The sequence below is a fragment of the Carcharhinus amblyrhynchos genome, chromosome 28 (genome assembly GCF_965287045.1).
Source record: "Carcharhinus amblyrhynchos chromosome 28, sCarAmb.v2.hapA, whole genome shotgun sequence".
In the NCBI taxonomy this organism is placed as follows: Eukaryota; Metazoa; Chordata; class Chondrichthyes; order Carcharhiniformes; family Carcharhinidae; genus Carcharhinus; species Carcharhinus amblyrhynchos.
This window is the reverse complement of record NC_137351.1, coordinates 17,237,498-17,261,484: the sequence shown is the minus strand read 5'-3', so window position 1 is coordinate 17,261,484 and position 23,987 is coordinate 17,237,498. Positions and strand designations below refer to the sequence as shown.

The window sequence follows — 23,987 nt, the reverse complement described above, 5'->3', positions numbered from 1 at the left end:
TGGAAAATCATGTCTCACAAATTTGATTGAGTTTTTTGAAGGGGTAACCAAGAAGGTAGATGAGGGCTGTCTACATGGACTTTAGCAAGGCATTTGACAAGGTACCACATGGTAGGTTATTGCATAAGGTTAAATCTCATGGGATCCAGGGTGAGGTATCTAAATGGATATAAAACCAGCTTGATGACAGAAGCCAGAGGATGATTGTCAAGAGTTGTTTTTCAAACTGAAGGCCTGTGACCAGCAGTGTGCCTCAGGGATCAGTGTTGGCTCCATTGTTATTTGTCATTTATATGAATGATTTGGATGAGAATCTAGGAGGCATGGTTACTAAATTTGCAAATGACACTAAGATTGATAGGATAGTGGACAGTGAAGAAAGTTATCTCCAATTGCAATGGGATCTTGATCAATTGGGCCAGTGGACTGACGAATGGTAGGTGGAGTTTAATTTAGACAAATGCGAGGTGATGCATTTTGGTAGATTGAACCAGGACTTATTCAGTTAATGGTAGGGCACTGGGGAGAACAAAGAGATCTAGGGTTACATGTTCATAGCTCCTTGAAAGTGGAGTCACAGGTGGATAGAATGGTGAAGAAGGCATTTGGCATGCATGGTTTCATTGGTCAGAACATTGAATACAGGAGTTGGAATGTCTCGTTGAAGTCGTACAAGACATCGGTAAGGCCACACTTGGAATACTGTGCGCAATTCTGGTCACCCTATTATAGAAAGGATATTGTTAAACTATAAAGAATGCAGTCAAGATTTACCAGGATGCTACTGGGACTTGATGGATTGAGTAATAAGGAGAGGCTGGACAGACTTGACTTTTTTCTCTGGAGCGTAGGAGGCTGAGGGGTGATCTTATAGAAGCCTATAAAATAATGAGGAGCACAGATCAGCTAGACAGTCAATATCTTTTCCCAAAGGTACAGGAGTCTAAAACTAGAGGGCATAGGTTTAAAGTGAGAGGGGAGAGATATAAAAGTGTCCAGAGAGGCAATTTTTTTCACACAGAGGGTGGTGTCTGCAACAAGCTGCCAGCGGTAGTAGTAGAGGCGGGTACAATTTTGTCTTTGAAGAAGCATTTAGATAGTTACATGTCTACAATGTGTATAGACGGATATGGGCCAAATGCAGGCAATTGGGGTTAGCTTAGGTGTTTCAAAAAAAAAGGCGGCATGAACAAGTTAGGCCAAAGGGCCTGTTTCCATGCTGTAAACCTCTATGACTGTATGTAGCTAGAAGAGTTGACTGAGGAGAACTAGTGGATGCTGTTTATTTAGACTTTATTTAGGCAAGATCTCACGTAACAGACTGTATAAAGTTAAAGCGCATGGGATTGCAGATAATGTCTTGAGATGGATAGAAAGCTGGTTAACAAATAGGAAGTAAGAGTTGGCATAAATGGGTCTTTTTCTGATTAGCAGTCAGTGACTAGTAGGGTTCTGCAGGGCACCTGTGCTGAGACCCCAGCTGTTCATATATTAATGATTTGGAAGAGGGAACTGAATGTATTATTTCCAAATTTGCAGATGATACAAAGTTGTGGGAGGGGTAGCTGTGAGGAGGATGCAGAGATGGGCAATAAATGTTAGCCAGCCAGCGACATGCATGTTCCACAAATGAATTTTTAAAAAACTTTGACTCCTCCCTTCCTTTTTATTTATTTAAATAACCTCTTACGTAGAAACTAGAAGTAGGAGGAGGCCATTCGGCCCTTTGAGCCTGCTTCGTTATTCATTTTGATCGTGGCTGATCATTGAATTCAATATCCTGATTCCCCCCTTCCCCATATTCCTTGATCCCTTTAGCCCCAAGAGTATATCTAATTTCTTCTTGAAATCAGGCAATGCTTTGGCCTCACCTGCTTTCTGTGGTAGTGAATTCCACACATTCACCACCCTCTGGGTGAAGAAATTTCTCCTCACCTCAGTTCTAAAAGGTTTACCCCTTACCCTCAAACTATGATCCCTAGTTCTGGACTCCCCCCACCATTGGGAGCATTCTTTCTGAATCTACTCTGTCTAACCCCGCTAGAATTTTATAAGTTTCTATGAGATCCCCTCTCACTCTTCTAAACTCTAGTGAATATAATCCTAATCGACTTAGTCTGTCCTCATATGACAGACCTGCCATCCCAGGATGTACTCTCTCTATAGCAAGGACATCCTTCCTCAGATAAGACACTAAAACTGCATACAATCAGTTTTAATGGGAAGAAACTTTGAACGTTCCATTAATACCAATGAATATTGGGGAGAAATGAAGTTCCATCACTAACACTATAGAAGTAGTATTAGGCAAACAATGAGGCCAAGTCCCCTGGTCTTGATGCCTTGCACCCTAGGATGCTAAAAGAAGTGGCTACAGAGTTAGTGAATGCATTGGATATAATGTACAAGTAGATGTGTTGTATATAGACTTCCAGAAGGTGTTTGACAAGTTACCTCACAAAAGCCACAAGAGCCCATGGTGTCGGAGGAAGTATATTGGCACAGTGTATATTCAAGGCTGAGACTGATAGATTTTGGGTTGAGTGGAGAGTATCTGACCATAGCCAGCCTGTGTGTTTAAAGGGACTGTATATTACTGTGACTATTATAGCCTAAATCTAGATAAGCTTTGTAATCTGTGTTAACGTTAAATTCTGTACATTTGTGAAGCTAAGGGGTGGAATAAAGGTGCACTGATTCATAATCGAACGTCTCATATTTAATGATTTTCTCGTTAAAACTAATTAATGGTCATGTGACTCTGTTTCCTCCATGTTTTCTGAACACAGTAAATGTTACAGTCTTTTCAGCCTGGGTTCCATCCTGGGAAAACTATCCAGTTAAACCATCAACTGAGATCACAATGCCATAAATGAATAAAAGTTAGATGTGAAGAAGGGGTGGTGAAAAAGACAAACGGCACATTCACCTTTATCAATCGGGGTATAGATTACAGAAGCAGAGAGGTCACGATGGAGTTGTATAGAACTTTGGTGAGGCCACAGTTGGAGTACTGTGAGCAGTTCTGGTTGCCACATTATAGGAAGTATGTGATTGCACTGGAGGGGGTGCAGAGGAGATTCACCAGGATGTTGCCTGGGACGGAACATTTTAATCATGAAGAGAGATTGGATAGGCTTGGGTTATTTTCGTTGAAGCAGAGAAGACTGAGGAGCGACTTGATAGAGAAGTACAAGATTATGTGGGGCACGAACAGAGTGGATAGGGAGCAGCTGTTCACTTAGTTGAACGGTCAGTTACGAGGGGAAACAAATTAAAAATGAGGAGTGGGAGGTTTAGGGGGCTTTGAGGAAAAATGCCCTGCATATATACCCTGTTAATCCCCCTGATATTAAGGGGCAATTTAGCATGGTCAATCAACTTAACCTGCACATCTTTGGACTGTGAGACGAAACCAGAGCACCCGGAGGAAACTCATGCAGATATGGGGAGAATGTGCAAACTCCACGCAGACAGTGAGCCAAGCTGGGAATTCAACCCAGGTCACTGGCACTGTGAGGAAGCAGTGCTAACCACTGTGCCACCATGTTGCGCTGATGGGATCAACCCGGCAATCATCCAGACTCACTTGTCCTTGTCTGCTCACTGGTCAAGGTCTTCACCAGTGAGGGATATACATGGTCCCCACCAACGGGGACCTCAGGTGATGGTGGGAATGGAGGCCATTGAAGCCTCCTGTCTGGTCGGGGGTGGAGCTGGGCAGTGCCTCTTTGACAGTGTCAGCCTAACAATGTTTGCCTAGCATCCTGGCACTGCTCACTGGGCACCATGGCATTGCCAACCAGGCATCCACCAGGGTGGGACCTGAGTGGGTGAGGCCTGAAGGGGCGGGGCCATGATGCAAGTAGGTAGGAGGAGCTCTGTAGGGAGCGAAGAAAGGAGGAATTCTGCAGGGGGGGTGGTTTGATTGGCTGGGCTGGTGATTGATGGAGGAGTGGAGGCTGGGGAGACTGACAGTGATCAGCAGCAGGTCCCAATATCCATTGGGGGTAGGGTGGGGTTATGACAGAAGATTGTGCACTGTGAGATCGGGACACCTGCACAATGGTGCCCCTAGAGCTCAGCAGCCGGCTTCATCGGCATGAATAGGTTCTGCCCCTCCTGGAGAGAACCGCATCCTGCCTTTTTTTAACTAAGTGCCGTAGATTGCAACTGGGAGCTCATCCAAATAATTGTCATGATCCTCTCCCATTTTTGCACTCATTCAGCACTTAGAATGTTTTTGGTAAGATTGTCTTTCAGGATAAATGCTCCTAAAACATCATGCGTGCTGATTAGAGAAATGGAATGCATAATTTTGAATACCTGGAGTTTCCTGTTAGACTTTTAAAAATAATAATCACGCTCCTCTGATTACTGAATGTTGCTAAAACAACACCAAACGTTTCTAACTCAATAAAACACTGAATAAAAACCAACTTCAAAAAGCTTACCTGATTTTGGAAGTGGATAGCTAATATTGTAATAACGTTCAAAATACGATAGAATTGTTCCAGTAACATTAAATGCGTAGTCTCCCTGTTTTTCTTTAATTGCTTGCTTTCGTGCCCAAATACGGATCTGAAAAAGATGACATTTAGAAAACTTTTGTCAGTTTAAGTATTAATTTCATAGTCTCCTGTTTGAAAGGAGTTTTAGGTCAGAAGAACAGTTCTGCTCTTACATCAAGACATAAGATCAGGTCTTGGTAGTGAGAACATTGTAACGCTCCACAGAACACTCTCTCTCTGAGGAAAGTATAAAACCTTACCTCTTACAAGGAAAGGAGAGTTTGTGCTGTGGCTTTCCATTAGGAACGTTACTGTGCCAACACAGAGGAACAATTGCTATTTTTTAAATGAAAAAGCACCATTGATGTGTATCAAAAGATCTGTATTGACTGAAGGGGGGCAGGGTGGAGGTGAAGTGGGGGGTGGGGGAGGTGGGATGTGAGTTTCTGCCTTGCATCCAGACTCAGGTTTCGCACAGACTTTCACCTACATATTTTATCCCCCCTCACTGCCTCCCCCCTCACTCCCATTGCCCCCCTCACACACACCCCCACTTTCACTGCCCCCCACACATACTGCCCCCCCCCAACTCTCATTGGCCCCCTCTCACTTCCCTCCTCATTCTCACTGGCCCCCTTTCACTGCTCCCCTCACAAACACTCCCACTCTCACTGGTCTCCGCACACTGCGCCCCCCCCCCCCGCTCTCACTGACCCCCTCACACTGCCCCCCCCAACTCTCACTGGCCCTCTCTCATTGCCCCCACCCTCACTCTCACTGGCTCCCTCTTACTGCCCCCCCCCCTCACTCTCACTGGCCCCCTCTCATTGTCCCCTTCACTTTCACTGGCCCCCTCTCACTGCACCCCCACCCCCACTCTTACTGACCCCCTCACACTGCCCCCCCTTACTCTCACTGGCCCTCTCTCACTGCCCCCCCCTCACTCTCACTGACCCCCTCTCACTGCCCCCCGCCTCCACTCTCACTGGCTCAGATTTAACGTTATAATGGATTGCTACGATAGGCTGCGCTCTCGTTCAGCAAGTGTTTCTTCTCTTAAAACTTCAGCTTTTTTTTGAAATTTGGTTTTTTTTGGCCAATCCTTATTTTTCCAAAATTTGCTCACTGGACCTTTAGATGAGAAAATCTGTAAACGTGGCCTGAGCAATTTGACTGCCAGACCGACAATATTTTGGCCTTTGCCCAAGACATTATTCCTCAGCTTCCAGCTAGACTTCCTATCCAGACCCAGGGAGCCAATGAGGGTCTAGCTGACCTCAGGATCCGTACCCAGACAGCCAGCCTTCTCTCATCTTCTGCTAAAGGTTAACATCCAACTCCCATTAAACTCCGCATGGATGCGTTTTGGGGCAAAAGGGCCTGTCCCCGTGCTGTTCCTTGTTCAGGAAGCTGGATTATTTCCCGCTCTTTGTTTCTGCAGGCTGTGTTCTGAACTTCATTTTCAAAGAGGTTTCAGGATGATGAAAATACACTCAGCACAATTGAACCAATCTGAGCTAATGTATTAGCATTGCGTGTTTATGTGATCGAATTTTAATTGTGTTCTGTAGCTGCCTCAAATCCAATAGAAACTGCAGGATCAGAGTAAAGAGCCGGTCACTTTGGCTGAAGCCTTGGGGTTGGCAAAGTGGCCAGGAGATTACCTGCTGCCGATGTGTGATCGTTGTTTAATTGCCTCTGCTCGCTGGTTTCAGGCTGGTTCATACAAACTGGATGCTAAAGCCACTTAAAATCCGCAGTCAGTGAATAACGCATGGAGATTTGAGCATTGTGATTGGTAGATTGTGGGGAGTTGGATCCACAGAGATCTCAGAGAGTGGCCGCCCTGAACTCTTTTACAATCACCCCAGGTCTAGATAAGGGTCACATGTTCAGGGTCATGGGTCACAGCCAATGGTGGAATGGCTGAAATCTCAGAGAACGCCGGATGCTGATAGGTGGGCAGGAGGATCCTTTGGGAAGAAGGATTGTGTTTTCCAGTTGACAAACAGGGAATGGCCTCATTCCTTCCTCTGGTTATATCGCTCACTGAAATTAGAAATGGGAGGGGACTTGCAGTCCACTGAAGAGTAACAGGATTGGTGGAGAAATGAACAGGGACTGGCCCTTGGGTTGGTCACCAGCACAAGTTGATTGATTTATCCAATCAGAAGACCTAATGGCCAAGGAGCTGAGGCTTAAGTGACAACGTCCCAATTCTGTACATATCAGGAATTCAGACTTAAGAATAGATTGTGGTATAAGGGTGTCCAACTTAGTAATGGTTAATGTGGGAGTGAGTATAGGACTGCCCACAGTCTGATGTAAAGATATACATGACCATAGTCCAGATGGAGTTATGGATTGGACAGAGACTGGTGTAGAAGCAAGCATGGAGTTTGCTCTATAACATGTATATATGCACATATGTGATATCATTACACATTTCATTTTTTACCAAGTAAGATGCAGAACCCCTTTTTGAGATTTGCTGAACGTACGATATGACTGTGAAATATCTATTTTAAAAATTCCTAGCAGAGAGCAGGTTGGAGAATGATAGTATTTTTATATTCAGTTACCATGTCAGATGCCACCTTTAATTCCCAGGTGGTGAGTGTTGGTCTTACCCACATGACGAAAAATCCAGAATCTCACTGGGCAAGTCAACTCATACATGACCTCAGCTATAGGATTGCAGCTGGATAGTTCCGAGCAATCAGCCCAGCAAAACTCTGGCGAGAACTTCCCGCCACAAGCAGCACCAAAGGAAATTTTAAAGTTTTAAAATTTTAAATTTAAAATAAGAATAATTTATTTCGAGTCTCTTACCAAAGTTTCATTTGTATATGTCTGCAGAAAATCAAAGTCGGAAACAATAAAAGCCAGGAGGTAAGTCGACATCTTGGGTGTTTGATCAAATTTGGTAACTATCCACTCACTACCATCGAGCATTTTGGTGTCATTACCTGCAAAAACAGAAAGGACTTCATTGTATCAAGAAAAACTCAAAAGCCCTTGATATGTAATGAATTACATTGAAATATGACGACTGTTAGTTTAATACCTGAAGGAGCGAGAAAGTTTGAGTTTGAAAGAATATTTATTCTTGATTGAGGGAGGAAATTGATTGAGGGAGGAATAAACTCACAGGATCCCTACAATACAGGAGATGGCCATTGAGCCACACAGGCAACAATCCCACCAAGGCCCTATCCCCGTAACACCACGTATTTACCCCGATAAATTTCCCCCTGACATTAGGAGACAATTTTATCACGGCCCATCCACCTAACCCGCACATCTTTGGAGCGTGGGAAGAAACCCGAGCACCCGGAGGAAACCCGCGCAGACAGGGGGAGAACGTGCAGATTCTGCACAGACGGTGACCCAAGGCTCGAATTGAACCTGGGTCCCTGGCGCTGTGAGGCAGCAGTGCTAACCACTGTGCCAACCACTGTGCCACAGTGCCGCCCCTGGAGTACTAGCCAATTTATCAGAATTGTGCAGATTTTTCAAACGACTTTTTTCAATAAAAAGCATATTTCATTTCGTATAAATCACTTAATCACATTTAATTTGTCTGATTTGACTTTTACCATCATTTGTATCTGAATGAAATGATGTTAGCAGAACTGGGAACATTCAGCAGGTTATTCAAACCACTGAGACTATGCTGCCTCTTCAGAAAGTGATCCAATTCATCCAACTCCTCCTCTGCTTTCTCCACTTTTCTATAATCTTTCTCTCTTTCAGTCCCCAGGCTGGTGTTTAGATAAGTCAGTGAATGATGCATGGAGATTTGAGCATTGTGATTGGTAGATTATGGGGAATCGGATCCACAAAAATCTCAGAAAGTGGCTGCCCCGACTTTTTACAATCAGACAGGGGTCACATGCTCAGGGTTATGGGTCATGGCCAATGGTGGAATGGCTGAAAGCTGAGGGGGCACCGGATGCTGATAGGTGGGCGGGAGGATCCTTTGGGAGGAGAGATTATGTTTCCTGTCAGCAAGGAAGAGGGAGAACAGGCTCAAAAGGCCAAATGGCCTCCTCTTGCTGCAATATTTGAATGTTTCTAAGTATTTATCGCTGAGCTTTCTGAAAAGTTCCCTTTGAATCTGTTTCTTCCACCCTATCAGGCAATACATTCCAAATCCTAACCCTGATTACATTCTGGCACTAAAATAAAATCCAGCAGAAGTCACAAATCTGAAATATTCAGCAAGGCTGGCAGATTCTGTGAAGTCAAAAGCAAAATTTAATACCTTCCTCGGAGGCAGTTTTTTCCCTCTATTCTCTGGAGGGTCAAAGGATGAGAGGTGATTTAGTTGAAACTTATAAAATTCTTGCAGGGTGTGGATGTGGCTGAAATGTTTCTCCTGGTTGGTGGCTTTAAAACCAGTGGACATAATCCCAGGATAAGGACTGAGATAAGGAGGAAATTTTTCACTCAAAGGGTGGTCAATCTTAGGAATTCTCTCCATCCCAGGGGTTGCAGAAGCCCAATCATTGTTCAAATTAGAGACTGATAGATTTCTGATAACTAATGACATCAAAGAATCTGCAGTTAGTGTGGGTAAAATGGAGTAGAGGTAGGTGAACAATCTAATTGAATGGGCCGAGTGGCCTCATCCTGCTCCTATGTTTCTACATTCCACCAATTTCCAAAATCTTTCTCTTTCCTATTTTTCAACCAGTTCAGTATCTATGTTGATCTGATTTGATTTATGATTGTCACATGTATTAACAGACAGTGAAAAGCATTGTTTCTTGCGCACTATACAGACAAGGCATACCGTTCATAGAGAAGGAAACGAGTGAGTGCAGAATGTACTGTTACAGCCATAGCTAGGGTGTAGAGAAAGATCAACTTAATGTGAGGTAGGTCCATTCAGAAGTCTGACAGCAGCAGGTAAGAAGCTGTTCTTCGGTCAGATGGTACGTGACCTCAGGCTTCTGTATCTTTTTCCCAATGGAAGAAGGTGGAAGAGAGAATTTCCGGGGTGCATGGGGTCCTTAATTATACTGGCTGCTTTGCTGAGGCAATGGGAAGTGTAGAGTCAATGGATGGGAGGGTGGTTTGTGTGATTGATTGGGCTACATTCATGACCTTTCGTAGTTCCTTACCATCTTCGACAGAGCAGGAGCTGTACCAAGCTGTGATACAACCAGAAAGAATGCTTTCACCTGTAAAAGTTGGTGAGAGTCGTAGCTGACATGCCAAAACTCCTTAGCCTCCTGAGAAAGTCGAGGCATTGTTGGGCTTTCTTGACTATAGTGTCAGCATGGGGAGACCAGGACAGCTTGTTGGTGATCTGGACACCTAAAAACCTGAAGCTCTCGACCATTTCTATCTCATCCCTGTTGATGTAGACAGGGGCATGCCCTCCACACTTCCTGAAGTCGATGACAATCTTCTTCGTTTCGTTGACACTGAGGGAGAGATTATTGTCACTAGTTCACCAGATTAGGGCAGCTGAGATTGCCTTTTCATCTCCCAGGCTTCAGTTTCCCAACAAGGAGAATATGTGAATTAATATTTTTTAATGTCCACATAGACATTAACTGTTACCTCATCAAATACCCAATTAGTCCAACAAAATTTGCCCTTGACACTTCAGTGCTGCCTCATTTCTTTCATGCTTGTTCCAGTTTCTGCTCATTATCTCCTGGATTCATTTCTGAAAAGTTCTCCAGCATCAAACTGAGTGGTCCCCTTCACCCTCCTCCCTATTTAAGACTGTGATGGAGCAAATCAGTGCTGGGGAAATCCAGACGTGAAATGCCCCGTCCCCCTCCTATCCCACACCTGCCTCTTCCCCTCTTTCCCACACTCCACTTCCATGCCTCATCCACTCACTATCTATCCATCCTTCACAGCAACTCATCATCACCACACGTCAATTTTATTCAAGGTATTTGATTAAAAACTAACAATGAGTGAATGAAATTTGTGACACTGACTAATTGCCGGCATGTTGGAGATTGCAGAGTATTCCTTTTTATGGTACAGAGTTATGTTGAATGTTGCTTTCATCGCTGGTTCATCAAAACAGGGGAACGCCTTTCTGGCATCTGTGGGCTGCATCTGGGTTGTTGCGATGTATCTGGAACATCAAAGGCAGGAAATCAGACATCAGTATCACGAAACTCACAATAATGCATTTTCACATCAAGCTTCTGATTTCACTTATCAATTTCTTCCCAGTATGTTGTTATTTTTGCTGATACACCAGTCATAGAATCCTAAAATTCCTACAGTGCAGAAAGAGGCCACTTAGCCCATCAGTTCTGCGCCGACTGTCCGACAGAGCATCCCAGCCAGCCTCTATCCTGACTGGAGGAGATTATTTAAGGATCCATGTTGTAACACTGACCTCTAACAACTTCCACAAGCAGCTTTGGCAATCTGCTGAATAATTCTTACTTGCAGATTCATTCCTTGCACAAAGTCTGTTGTCACCGTTCAGTGTAGCCTTGGTGACTAGGCTAAACAGGGACCAATAGAAATGCAATTCAGTCACATTTAACTGGGAAAGCAGTGGATGAAGTAGGAATTCCAGTTTTATTCCTGGACAACTTGCAATAACCTGAGATGACCCGGCCCTTTTTTGAACTGCCCCTCAGGCCCAAGTATTTACAACTGCCGACCTTGAGGATTTTTATCAGATGCAACAATCTTTGAGCTAAGTGTTTGTTTTCAAATTGTTTTGGGACCAGGGGGATCCAGAGCCTCCTACCCATCCATCCAGATTCTCTCAAAAATGTTCATCCATCCCAGGCAAGTCCTAGCTTTTCTCCCTCCCCTCCTCTTCCAACCCTTCCCCTCCAATCCCATTTTATATTTTGTTACAGTAGAGACATTACATAAATGATTGTGTATTCTATAATCCATACTGGCCCCAAATGCTGTCGAACGGATGGAGAGGCTGACAGTTATTTTTGCACAAATCAAACGTAAATTCAACTCACTGCAGTTTTTGATCTGGAAGCTGCAGATCCTGTATGAAATTCAGTGTTCTGCTGTCATCGCTTTGTGAAAATAGTGTTGCACATGCTGCCTCATCATTAATGCACCAAGCTATAGGTTTGATTGGAAATCCTTTCAGTCTCTTCTTCCTCACTCTCACAATCAAATCTTTCTTTCTCTCTACTTATTTCTCTTTCTGATGTGGAGTTGCTGGCATTGGACTAGGGTGGGCGCAGTCTCACAACACCAGGTTAAAGTCCAACAGGTTTATTTAGTAGCACGAGCTTTGAGAGCGTTGCCCCTTTATCAGATGAGTGAAGAGTTGCGTTCACAAACATGGCATATATAGACACAAGCATTACAAGATAATGGTTGGAATCCGAGTCTTAACAGGTAATCAAATGCAGACAATTATGAGTGGAGAGAGGGTTAAGCACAGGTTAAAGAGATGTTAATTGTCTCAAGCCAGGACAGTTAGTAAGATTTTGCAAGCCCAAGCACGTCATGAGGGTTACAGATATAAGAACATTAGAACTAGGAGCAGGAGTCAGCCATCTGGCCCCTCGAGCCTGCCCTGCCATTCAATAAGATCATGGCTGATCTTTTTGTGGACTCAGCTCCACTTACCCGCCTGCTCACCATAATCCTTAATTCTTTTATTGTTCAAAAATTTATCTATCCTTGCTTTAAAAACATTCAATGAGGTATCCTCAACTGCTTCACTGGGCAGCAAATTCCACAGATTCACAACTCTTTGTGTGAAGTTCCTCCTCAACTCAGTCCTAAATCTGCTCCCCCTTATTTTTAGGCTATGCCCCCTTGTCCTAGTTTCACTCGCCAGTGGAAACAACTTCCCTGCTTCTATCTTATCTATTCCCTTCATAATCTTATATATTTCTATAAGATCTCTCCTCATTCTTTGGAATCAACCTAATGAATCTCCTCTGCACCTCCTCCAGTGCCAGTATATCCTTTCGTAAGAAAGGAAACCAAAACTGTACACAGTACTCCAAGTATGGCCTCACCAGCACCTTATACAGCTGCAACATAACCTTGCTGTTTTTAAACTCCATCCCTCTAGCAATGAAGGACAAAATTCCATTTGCTTTCTTAATTATCTGCTGCACCTGCAAACCCTTGTGATTCTTCCACGAGGACACCCAGGTCCCTCCGCACAGCAACATGCTGCAATTTTTTTCCATTTAAATAATAGTCCATTCCTACCAAAATGGATGACCTCACATTTATCAACATTGTACTCCATCTACCAGACCCTCGCCCACTCACTTAGACTATCCAAAAGCTTCTGCAGACTTTCAGCATCCTCTGCACGCTTTGTTCTGCCATTCATTTTAGTGTCATCTGTGAATTTTGACACACTGTTCCCCAACTCCAAATCATCTATGTAAATCATAAACAATTTGGTCCCAACACTGATCTCTGAGGCACACCACTAGTCATTGATCGCCAACCAGAAAAACACCCATTTAGAGTCAGAGGTTTACAGCATGGAAACAGGCCCTTTGGCCCACTTGTCCACGCCACCCTTTTTTTTAAAACCCCCTATAAGCTAATCCCAATTGCCCACATTTGGCCCATATCCCTCTATACCCATCGTACCCATGTAATTATCTAAATGCTTTTTAAAAGATAAAATTGTACCCATCTCTACTACTACCTCTGGCAGCTTGTTCCAGACACTCACCACTCTCTGTGTGAAAAAAATTGCCCCTCTGGATACTTTTGTATCTCTCCCCTCTCACCTTAAACCAATGCCCCCTAGCTTTAGACTCCCCTGCCTTTGGGAAAAGATATCGACTATCCACCTTGTCTATGCCCCTCATTATTTTATAGACTTCTATAAGGTCACCCCTCAGCCTCCTACGCTCCAGGGAAAAAGTCCCAGTCCATTCAGCCTCTCCTTATAACTCAATCCACCTCGTCCTGGTAGTATCTTAGTAAATCTAATTGATTTAATTGGTATTTTTATCTTGTTTTGTTTTATAATGGATTTTCTCTCCCAATTATCATAGTTAAAAGTGTTTCATTCACAGCTTGTGGAAGATGTTACCCTCATGTATTTTCTGTTCAGCTTTGAAGCCTCAAGGATAATTGTCAGAATCCTTTTTGGGTGGATAACTGGAGTATTTCACTGTGCTTACTGTTTTACGTGAAGCTGCTCCCAAACCTGTAAGAAGAGTTTATTTGTGCCAATGAGTGTTTCCGTTATTCAGTGGGAGATGTGGAAATGATAGGAATTGTCCAGCCATAGACTGAAGGCATTGAGCAGAGGGCAGAACTTTCCAGCCTGGGCAACTGGGGGAGGAGTTTAGTTCAGGTGGGGAAAGACCCAATTAACCCAGAAAATATCGGTCAGTGCCATCTGTTCCTTTCCTTATAATGTGAATTGATTATAAAATCAAATCTTTTTAATCATTCACTTTCAGTGGAAGCAATATTCCCAAGAGTCTTGGAATTCCCTGGATTCACAATTCCTGGGATTCTGGATAAAGGATTTGAAAACCACAAATGTGACTCTTCTACTCTAGAAAGGTAGGAGACAGAAAGCAGGAAAATTTGGCTAATTTCTGTCATTGGGAAAATGCTGGAACCCACAATGAATAGTAGCAGGACATTTAGAAAATCGTAATCTAATCAAGCAGGGGGCAATGTTGCACACTGGGTTAGTAATCCAGAGGCTCAAACTCTGAAAACATGGATAAAAACTGATTGCTGTAGAAAACCTTTAATAATGCCTTTTAGGGAAGGAAATCAGCAGTCCTTATCAGTCTGGCCCCCAAGTGACTCCATAGAAATGTTACAGTGTAGAAAGAGGTCATTCAGCCCACTGTGTCTGCGCTGGCCAAAAGAAAAACTAGCTGCCCATTTCAATTCCACTCTCCAGTGCACCGTCCATTTCAATCCCAGTCTCCAGCGCACCGTCCATTTCAATCCCAGTCTCCAGCGCACCGTCCATTTCAATCCCAGTCTCCAGCGCACCGTCCATTTCAATCCCAGTCTCCAGCGCACCGTCCATTTCAATCCCAGTCTCCAGCGCACCGTCCATTTCAATCCCAGTCTCCAGCGCACCGTCCATTTCAATCCCAGTCTCCAGCGCACGGTCCATTTCAATCCCAGTCTCCAGCGCACCGTCCATTTCAATCCCAGTCTCCAGCACACTGACCATAGCCCTGCAGATCCCAGCTCCTCAGATTCAGAACCAGGTCCTTTTCAATGAGTTGAGTGTTCCAGCCTCACCCACCAGCACAGGCAGTGAATTCCAGACACCCCCACACCCTCTGGGCGAAAAAGATTTTCCTCATGTCCCATCTAATCCTTCTACCGATCCCCTTCAATCGCTGCCCCTAGTAGCTGACCCCTCAGCTAAGAGAAAACCAGTCTTTCCCGACTATCCTGTACAGCCCCCTCATCATTTGTACCAATTAGGTCACCCATAAGCCTGCTCTGTCCTAAGGAAACAGCCCTAACCTCTCCAATCTCTCCTCATAGCTGCAATTTTCCAGCCCTGGCAACATTCTTGTAAATCTCTACACTCTCCAGAGCAATCATGTCCTTCCTGTAACACGGTGACTAGAACTGTGCACAAAACTCCAGCTGTGGCTTAGGCAGCGCTTTATACAGTTCCAGCTTTACATCCCTGTTTTGTGTTCAATACCTTGCCCAATAAAGAAGACATTCCATCTGCTTTCTTACCCATCTGTCCTGCCATCTTCAGGGACCTGTGGACACTCACTCCAAGGTCTCTCACTATCTCAACCCCTCTCAATATCCTCCCATTTATTGAGCATTCCCTTGCTTTGTCTGCCCTCCCCAATGCATTACCTCACACTTTTATATACAGAATTCCATTTGCTACTCTTCCACACACTCAACCAAACTATTGCTGTCATTCTGGATCCACAGCTTCACTACTAACCACACACCCAACTTTGCTAACTGCAAATTTCCCAATCATGCCTCCCACATTTAACTCATTAATATGTACAAACCCTGGCAATAACCCCAACACTGATCCTGGCGTGGCCCTGACACTGACCGTTGTGCACAAAAGGTTTTAACAAGGTTGATGTTTCCTCATGCGGGTGAATCTACAGCTAGGGGGCACTGTTTTAATATTAGGGCTTATAGATTCAAAGGAAGGAAATTGGAGTGTTTTGTGAGAAAATAAAATGCTTAAACCATTGAGATAACTTTGGGTGGAAGACTGTTGTAAATCCATTGGCTCTCAGGTGGGCTAGTGAATCGAATGCTTCGATTTATGAATTGTCTCAATTGTAGAAGCGTTAGAGTCGTAGAGGTTTACAGCACAGAAACAGGCCCTTCAGTCCAACTTGTTCATGCTGCTCTTTCTTTTAAACCACTAAGCTAGTCCCAATTGCCCACATTTGGGCCATATCCTTCTATACCCATCTTACCATGTAACTGTCTAAACGATTATTCAGAAAAAATTTTACCTGCCTCTACTACTACCTCTGGCAGCTTGTTTCAGACACTTATCACTCTCTGTGTGAAACAACTGCCCCTCTGGACCCTTTTATATCTCTCCCCTCTCATCTTAAACCTATGCCCTCTAGTTTCAGACTGTCTTACATTTGGGAAAAGATATTAACTATCTAGCTGATCTATGCCCCTCATTATTTTATAGATCTCTATAAGATCACCCCTCAGCCTCCTGCACTCCAGAGAAAAAAGTGCCAGTCTATCCAGCCTCTTCTTATAACTCAATTCATCAAGTCCCGGTAGCATCCTAGTAAATCTTTTCTGCAACTTTCTAATTTAATAATATCCTTTCTGTAATTGGATGATCAGAAGGGTACACAGTATTCCAAATGTGGCCTTACCAATGTCTTGTACAACAAGACGTCCCAACTCCTGTATTCAATGTTCTGATCAAGGGTTGATCTTATAGAACAGAGATGTGGAGAAGTTTTTTTCTCTCTGAGGGTTCTGCGACTTTGGAACTTTGCCTCAGGAGGTGGTGGAGGCAGGGTCATTGATATTGTTAAGGTAAAGGTGGACAGACTCTTGTTAAGAATGCGAATCAAAGGTTATCAGAGGTAATTGGGAATGAGGAATTCAAAACACAAACACATCAGTCATGATCTAATCGAATGGCTTGAGGGGCAGAATGACCTATTCCTGCTTCTATTGTTTATGATTTTTCTCTGATGGACCTCAATGGGCCGAATGGCCTTTTCTGCACTGTATGACACTCTGATATAGCTGCTAGACTGGGTGTACAACAGATATATTTTTCCATCACAGTATTGGTAGGGATGTGGAGACAAAGTCCGTCTGCACATTCAGACCAGTCTCCATTATGCTAATTGGATTGATTTGGAAGAGGGCCAGCAATTTAAAACTGGATATGAACGAGATGCTGTGGGCCATCAACAGCCGCAGAATTGTATACAACCTATAACCTCATGGTCTGGCACATTCCCCACTCTACCATTACTCTCTTTTGTTGAAGCTTTTTGTTATGTATTCATCAGGACATTTTGCAACAATACCTAATGTAAAAGGAACAACAATTCATTAGAAGAGGGTACTGATTGATTGGCAAATGGAATGATTGGTAGCACCGTTGTCATGGAGAAAGCCTTTTCTCATTCAATCTAAATTCTTCCCCTTGACGTTGGTCAAACTTGTGACTGGTCTGTTGAGTACAAAATGAGAAACTTTGGCAAAAAGTTTTTCATTTAAGATACTCAAATTCTGGAATACCAAACAACTATCCATTACCATCAGGTTAAGGGATCATGTTAGTTGAATGGAGAAGGCAAAAGGTGTCAGCCGAGTGAAGCTATGACCCACAGTCTACTTCTACCAAACACAGCCTGAGTAACATGATCTAAGAGATGCCATGAAAAACGGATCAAATCTAAGCTCTGCAGCCCTGCCACATCTAGGCATGAATACTGGCGGGCAATTAAATAACTCCCTGAAGGAGGAGGATCCACAAATGCTGGAGGAGCCCAGTAAATCACTGCAAAAGATAAGGCTGAAGCATTTGTAGCAATCTTCAGCCAGAAGTGTCGAGTGGATGGATCCATCTCAGCCTCCTCCAGTGGTCCCCAGCATCTCAGATGCTAGCCTCCAGCCAATTCGATTTACTCCACGTGATATCAAGAAATGGCTGAAGGCACTGGATACTGCAAAGGCAACGGGCCCTGAAAACATTCCGGCAATCGTACTGAAGACTTGTGCTCCAGAACTTGCTGCTCCCCTAGCCAAGCTCTTCCAGTACAGCTACAATACTGGCAACTACCCAACAATGTGGAAAATTGCCCAGGTATATCCTGTACACAAAAAGCAGGACAAATCCAACCCAGCCAATTACTGCCCTATCAGTCTACTCTCCATCATCAGTAACTGATGGAAGAGGTCATTGACAGCCCTATCAAGCAGCACCTGCTCAGCAATAACCTGCTCAGTGATGCCCAGTTTGGGTTTTGCCAGGGTCACTCAGCTCCTGACCTCACTACAGCCTTGGTTCAAACAGGGACAAAGAGCTGAATTCCAGAGGTGAGATGAGAGTGACGGCCTTTGACATCGGGGCAGCATTCGACCCAGTGTGGCATCAAGTACCCCCAAAAAAACTGGAATGGGTATCAGGGGGAGAACTCTCCCCTGGTTTAATCCCTTCATCCCAGGAATAGAGGGAACTTTCTCCCAACAGTTTCCAATGCAACGAGATTGAACTTTAACTTAACAGCTAGTGAAAGTGTATCCAAATTATTGCTGACTTTACCTTCGTTTTCCAGCTTCATTCGTGTATTCACTCCTGTAAAATCCAGAGAGATCATCCGCCAAGATGCCTTCGAACGTAGTGTTGAGGGAATAACTTCTGCCGACGGAGAGGTTGGCGGAGAGTTTGAGGACCAGGTACTGGGTGGTATTCTGCAGCCAGAATTTCACGATGCGGGGGACTCTGAGGCCATTGACAGCCTTCAGCACGGGCGGACGTGTCAGGTTCAGTTTGTGGCAGTGAATCAGAATCAAGTCTGTCTTGTTTCGGCAGCGAAAGAAAACGATGGACTCTCCGCTGAAAGTGAATTTGTCGGGGTTGTCGAGTCGTGGCCAGAGGCTAAGCTGGTAATGATCCGGGACCAGGGTTTTCGGGAGCCGGTACTCATCCCAGGGTTTGTTCCCAGCGGGAGGGGTGGTCGTCCCGGGAGAGACCGGCGGGGATCCCGTCCCGGGAGAGTCCGGCGGGGATCCCGTCCCGGGAGAGTCCGGCGGGGATCCCGTCGCGGGAGAGTGCGACGCGTTCTTCTCCTCGGCGTAAAGCACGGCGAGCGCGATGATCGTGGCGACAGCGGCGAGCGAGGCGAGTACTGCAACGACCAGCAGCGTCTTACTGATGAAGAATCCTTTAGCCATGTCTGCAGCTCAGGAAGGACCGAGTCAGGGGACAGGCGCCTTTTGTAGCTGCCACTGGATTAAAGATTAACCCGAATTCTCGCTTCCAAACATCTGGAAAAGGAACTGGCTGAAATCCCAGTCTGCTGACTTTCCACCAAGGTCCAAACCCGCCTCCAAAACCCGACTCCAGGACGTTGCCCAGAAAAAAAGTTTCCGATTTCCACCTTGAACAATTCCAGATGTTCCGAACCCCCGGCGGCTCCGCACCAATTCTCAGTCAGCAAGTAGCCCACCGGCAGAGAATGGTCAAGCTCGGGAGCTGTCACTGAAATCAGGCTGATCACTCATAATCATTGTGGAATCTGAAGCCAGTATAAAGGAGATTCAGGAGAATGATTCCAGCCACAAAGAGCTCTGAGCATGGAGTGGAGAGGTTGGATTGGAGAGGATGATTTGTAGAGGATGATTTGGAGAGGTTAGATTGCAAAGGTTGGATTGGAGAGGATGATTTGGAGAGGTTGGATTGGAGAGGATGATTTGGAGAGGATGATTTGGAGAGGATGGATTGGAGAGGTTAGATTGCAAGGGTTGGATTGGAGTGGATGGATTGGAGAGGTTGGATTGGAGAGGATGGATTGGAAAGGTTGGATTGGAGAGGTTGGATTGGAGAGGTTAGATTGGAAAGGTTGGATTGGAGAGGATGATTTGGAGAGGATGGATTGGAGAGGATGATTTGGAGAGGATGGATTGGAGAGGATGATTTGGAGAGGTTAGATTGGAAAGGTTGGATTGGAGAGGATGATTTGGAGAGAATGGATTGGAGAGGATGATTTGGAGAGGTTGGATTGGAGAGGATGATTTGGAGAGGTTGGATTGGAGAGGATGGATTGGAAAGGATGGATTGCAAAGGTTGGATTGGAGTGGATTGATTGGAGAGGATGGATTGGAGAGGATGGATTGGAAAGGTTGGATTGGAGAGGTTAGATTGCAAAGGTTGGATTGGAGTGGATTGATTGGAGAGGTTGGATTGGAGAGGATGATTTGGAGAGGTTGGATTGGAGAGGATGGATTGGAGAGGTTAGATTGCAAAGCTTGGATTGGAGTGGATGGATTGGAGAGGTTGGATTGGAGAGGATGGATTGGAGAGGTTGGGTTGGAGAGGTTGAATTGGAGAGGTTAGATTGGAAAGGTTGGATTGGAGAGGATGATTTGGAGAGGTTGGATTGGAGAGGATGATTTGGAGAGGTTGGATTGGAGAGGATGATTTGGAGAGGTTAGATTGGAGAGGTTGGATTGGAGAGGATGATTTGGAGAGGTTAGATTGGAGAGTTTGGACTGGAGAGGATGGACTGGAGAGGATGATTTGGAGAGGTTAGATTGGAGAGGTTGGATTGGAGAGGATGGATTGGAAAGGTTGAATTGGAAAGGTTGGATTGGAGAGGATGATTTCGAGAGGTTAGATTGGAGAGGTTGGATTGGAGAGGATGATTTGGAGAGGTTGGATTGGAGAGGTTGGATTGGAGAGGATGATTTGGAGAGGTTAGATTGGAGAGGTTGGGACCTCTCCTGGGAGTGAAGCAAGCTGAAAGACTTGGTCCACATATTCAGAATCATGAGGGGGGGCTGGACAGGTTAACTAGTGAGAAACAGGGTGTGGGAATGACAGGACAGAGATTCTAAATAATTAGCAAAAGGTGTAGAAAGGGATGTGAGGACATTTTTTTCACCCAGAGGGCGTTTGGAATTTGGAATGAAAATTCTGAGAGACGGGGGGGGGGGAGGGTGGGGGGTGCGGTGGTGGAGAAAGCTTCCATCAAGCTATTCAAAAGGAATGAAAGATAGTGCAAGGTTACAGGGATAAAGCTGAGGAGTGGGATGAAGGTAGAGTGCTCTGCCAATGCAGAGTCAATGGGCTGAATGGCCTCCCTCTGCACTGTAAAGATTTTGTCATGACTATAGTTTTAGTAAAATTATTTGATACCAAATCAAGTGAGCATTTGAAGCCTTGGTCTCAGCACCATTTAAACAAGAGAAAAGCTAAATTTGATTAGCCAAGGACTGGGGCTGACAAGTATCAGGTGACATTCACGCCACATAAATGCCAGGCAATGACCCTCGCCAACAAGGGACACTGTAGCCACTACCCCTTGACATTCAATGGTGTAACCATCACTGAATCCCCGACTGTCAACATCCTGGGGGTTACCATTGACCAGAGACTGAACTAACACAGTGGCTACAAGAGCAGGTCAGAGGCTAGGAATACAGCAGCAAGTAACTTACTTCCTGACTCACCAAAGCCTGTCCACCATCTGCAAGACACAAGGCTGATTCCTGGGATGGCAGGTCTGTCATATGCATTTAGAAGAGTGAGAGGGGATCTCATTGAAACTTATAAAATTCCAACAGGGTTAGACAGGGTAGATTCAGAAAGAATGTTCCCAATGGTGGGGGAGTCCAGAATTAGGAGTCATAGTTTGAGGATGAGGGTTAAACCTTTTAAAATTGAGGGGAGGAGAGATTCCTTCAGCCAGAGATTGGTGAATGTGTGGAATTCACTCCCACAGAAAGTAGTTGAGGAAAAAAAAGTCTGATTTCAAGAAGAAATTAGATTTAGCTCTTGGGGCGAAAGAGATCGAGGGATATAGGGGGCAGGGCGGATCAGGATATTGAATTCAACAATCAGCCATGATCAAGATGAACGGAGGAGCATAATGGCCTCTTCCTGCTTTTAGTTTCTATGTTGCTAAGCCAGGAGTGTGATGGAATATTCTACACATGCCTGAATGGGTGCAGCTCCAGCAACACTCAAGAAGCTCAACACCATCCAGGACAAAGCAACTGGCTTGATTGGTACCCCCACATCTACAAACATCCACTCCCTCCATAACCAACACTCAGTAGCAGCAGTTTGTACTGTCTACAAGAGGACGGCAGAAATTCATCAAAGATTCTTAGACAGTAGGTTCCAAACCCACCACCACTTTCATCTAGAAGGACAAGGACAGCAAATACATGGGGAACACCATCACATGCAAGTTCCCCTCCAAGCCACTCACCATCCTAACTTGGAAATATATCACTGTTTCTTCGCAGTCGCTGGGTCAACATCCTGGAATTCCCTCCCTAACATCATTGTGGGTCAATCCACAGCTCGTGGACTGCAGCGATTCAAGAAGGCAGCTCACCACCACCTTCTCAAGGGCAACGAGGGATGGGCAATAAATGCTGTCCAGCCAGTGACACCTATGTCTCACGAATGTTATGCCCCGATGCTGGAATAGTTTGCCTGTTTCTGGAATAATAATTGATCCCAATCCTTTTCGGATTTTGTCTGATTTTTTTCTTGAAGGATCTCATTGGCTTCACTTTCATATTTTCCTGTTTTTCTATCCGACACATTGCCCAATGGGACCATCCAATGTTTCAATTCACAAATTCTTGTTGCGTTTCACTTTTCGGGCAGAATTTTCCCAAAAAAATGACCAACTGTCCCCTTGGGTGAGAATCCCGGTGAAATTCCTGCCAGTTCCTGTGATCCAATCCCAATCCCGATTTTTCGATACTTAACCCTTTTTTTGCAGGGGGCAGGTTTTCTGGTGTCATGAGAGGGGTGGAGCCTAAAGATACTGGAATTGGCAATGCGATCTCAAATCGAGATTAAAGAGCCAACCCGTCACACAACCTGTCACACTGTCTGTCACGCAGTCCATCATGTGGCCCGTCATGCATCCATCACACAACCCATCACACAGCCTGTCACGCAGCCCATCACACAACCGTCACACAAGTCATCACGCAACCCATCACACAACCTGTCACACAACCCATTACACAACCCGTCAGGCAACCCATCACACAACCGTCACGCAAGTCGTCATGCAACCCGTCACACAACCCATCACATAGCCCGTCACGCAGCCCATCACACAACTGTCACACAAGTCGTCACACAGCCTGCCACGCAGTCTGTCATGCAGCCCATCATACAACCCGTCACACAACCTGTCACACAACCTGTCATGCAGCCCATGACGCAGCCCATCACACAACCTGTCACGCAACCCATCGCACAACCCATCACGTAGCCTGTCACGCAGCCCATCACACAACCGTCATGCAACCCGTCACACAGCCTGTCATGCAATCCATCACACAGACCGTCATGCCTGCTGCACTATTCTGTACAATCATTGGCTGATCCCAGGTTTGAACTCCATTCCTGATGCACTCTCCGTTTCCCTGCTGTTTCAGGGAAATGTGTGCTTCCTGTTTCACTCTCTCGGCTCCACGTCATTTTATTCACTTTAACTAAATCTCTGCTCACCCTCCTATATTGCTAAGAAAACATTGCCACCTCAGTCAGAGAGAATTCAGCTTGTTTCCTGGATTCCCTGAAATCTGCTGTAGGATTGGAATGATGTTGTTTCCTATTTCCAAAACAAATGCAACAGATAACTAACAACATTTTGCAATCATTATGACTTTTAGTGTTTGGATTCTGCTAACAGTAAACCTAAATATTTCAGGGAAAACCTGAAATAGGTAGGAATAACAGGAATTGCAGACTAAGACATTTTTTGTGGGACATGGACTTCGCTAGCTGGCCATCATTTAGTGCCCATCCCTAGTTGCCCTTTGAGGGCAGTTGAAAGTCAACCACATTGCTGTGGCTCTGGAGTCACATGTAGGCCAGACCAGGTAAAGCAGATTTCCTTCCCTAAAGGAATTAGTGAACCAGGTGGGTTTTTCCAACAATTGACAATGGTTTCACAGTCATCAGTAGATTCTTAATTCCAGATTTTTGTTTTATTGAATGCAAATTCCACCATCTGTTGTGGTGGGATTCGAACCCGGGTCCTCAGAACATTAGCTGAGTTTCTGGATTAATAGTCTAGCGATAATACCACAAGGCCTTCGCCTCCTCTCTCATGCAAACGTGGCGAAAAATAATTTGTTTGTCAAATCTCCCGTCTGAATTCACTAAATACGACTCTTGTCATAACTGCTTCAATCGTCAAAAATGGTTCATTATCAAGGAACAAGAAATTACATTTTTTAAAAGTCATTGCCCCTTGAAAGGTTAAAGGAAAAAGACCATGGGTGCCATTTTCC

At 44.8% G+C, this 23,987-nt stretch overlaps 1 protein-coding gene across 1 annotated transcript in view; it reads right to left on the bottom strand.

Moving 5' to 3' along the window:
- LOC145359612 (aminopeptidase N-like) overlaps window positions 1-18,923 on the bottom strand; it is a 55,554-nt gene extending 36,631 nt beyond the window's left edge. Inside the window, exons 1-4 of the mRNA XM_080214310.1 lie at window positions 18,259-18,923; window positions 10,478-10,620; window positions 7,344-7,480; window positions 4,455-4,581 (exon numbers count right to left, since the gene is read on the bottom strand). Of these exons, the coding sequence (XP_080070436.1) occupies window positions 4,455-4,581; window positions 7,344-7,480; window positions 10,478-10,620; window positions 18,259-18,890 (1,039 nt within the window). The 5' untranslated portion in view covers window positions 18,891-18,923. The remainder of the gene's footprint in view (window positions 1-4,454; window positions 4,582-7,343; window positions 7,481-10,477; window positions 10,621-18,258) is intronic.
- Between the last annotated feature and the right edge of the window lie 5,064 nt (window positions 18,924-23,987).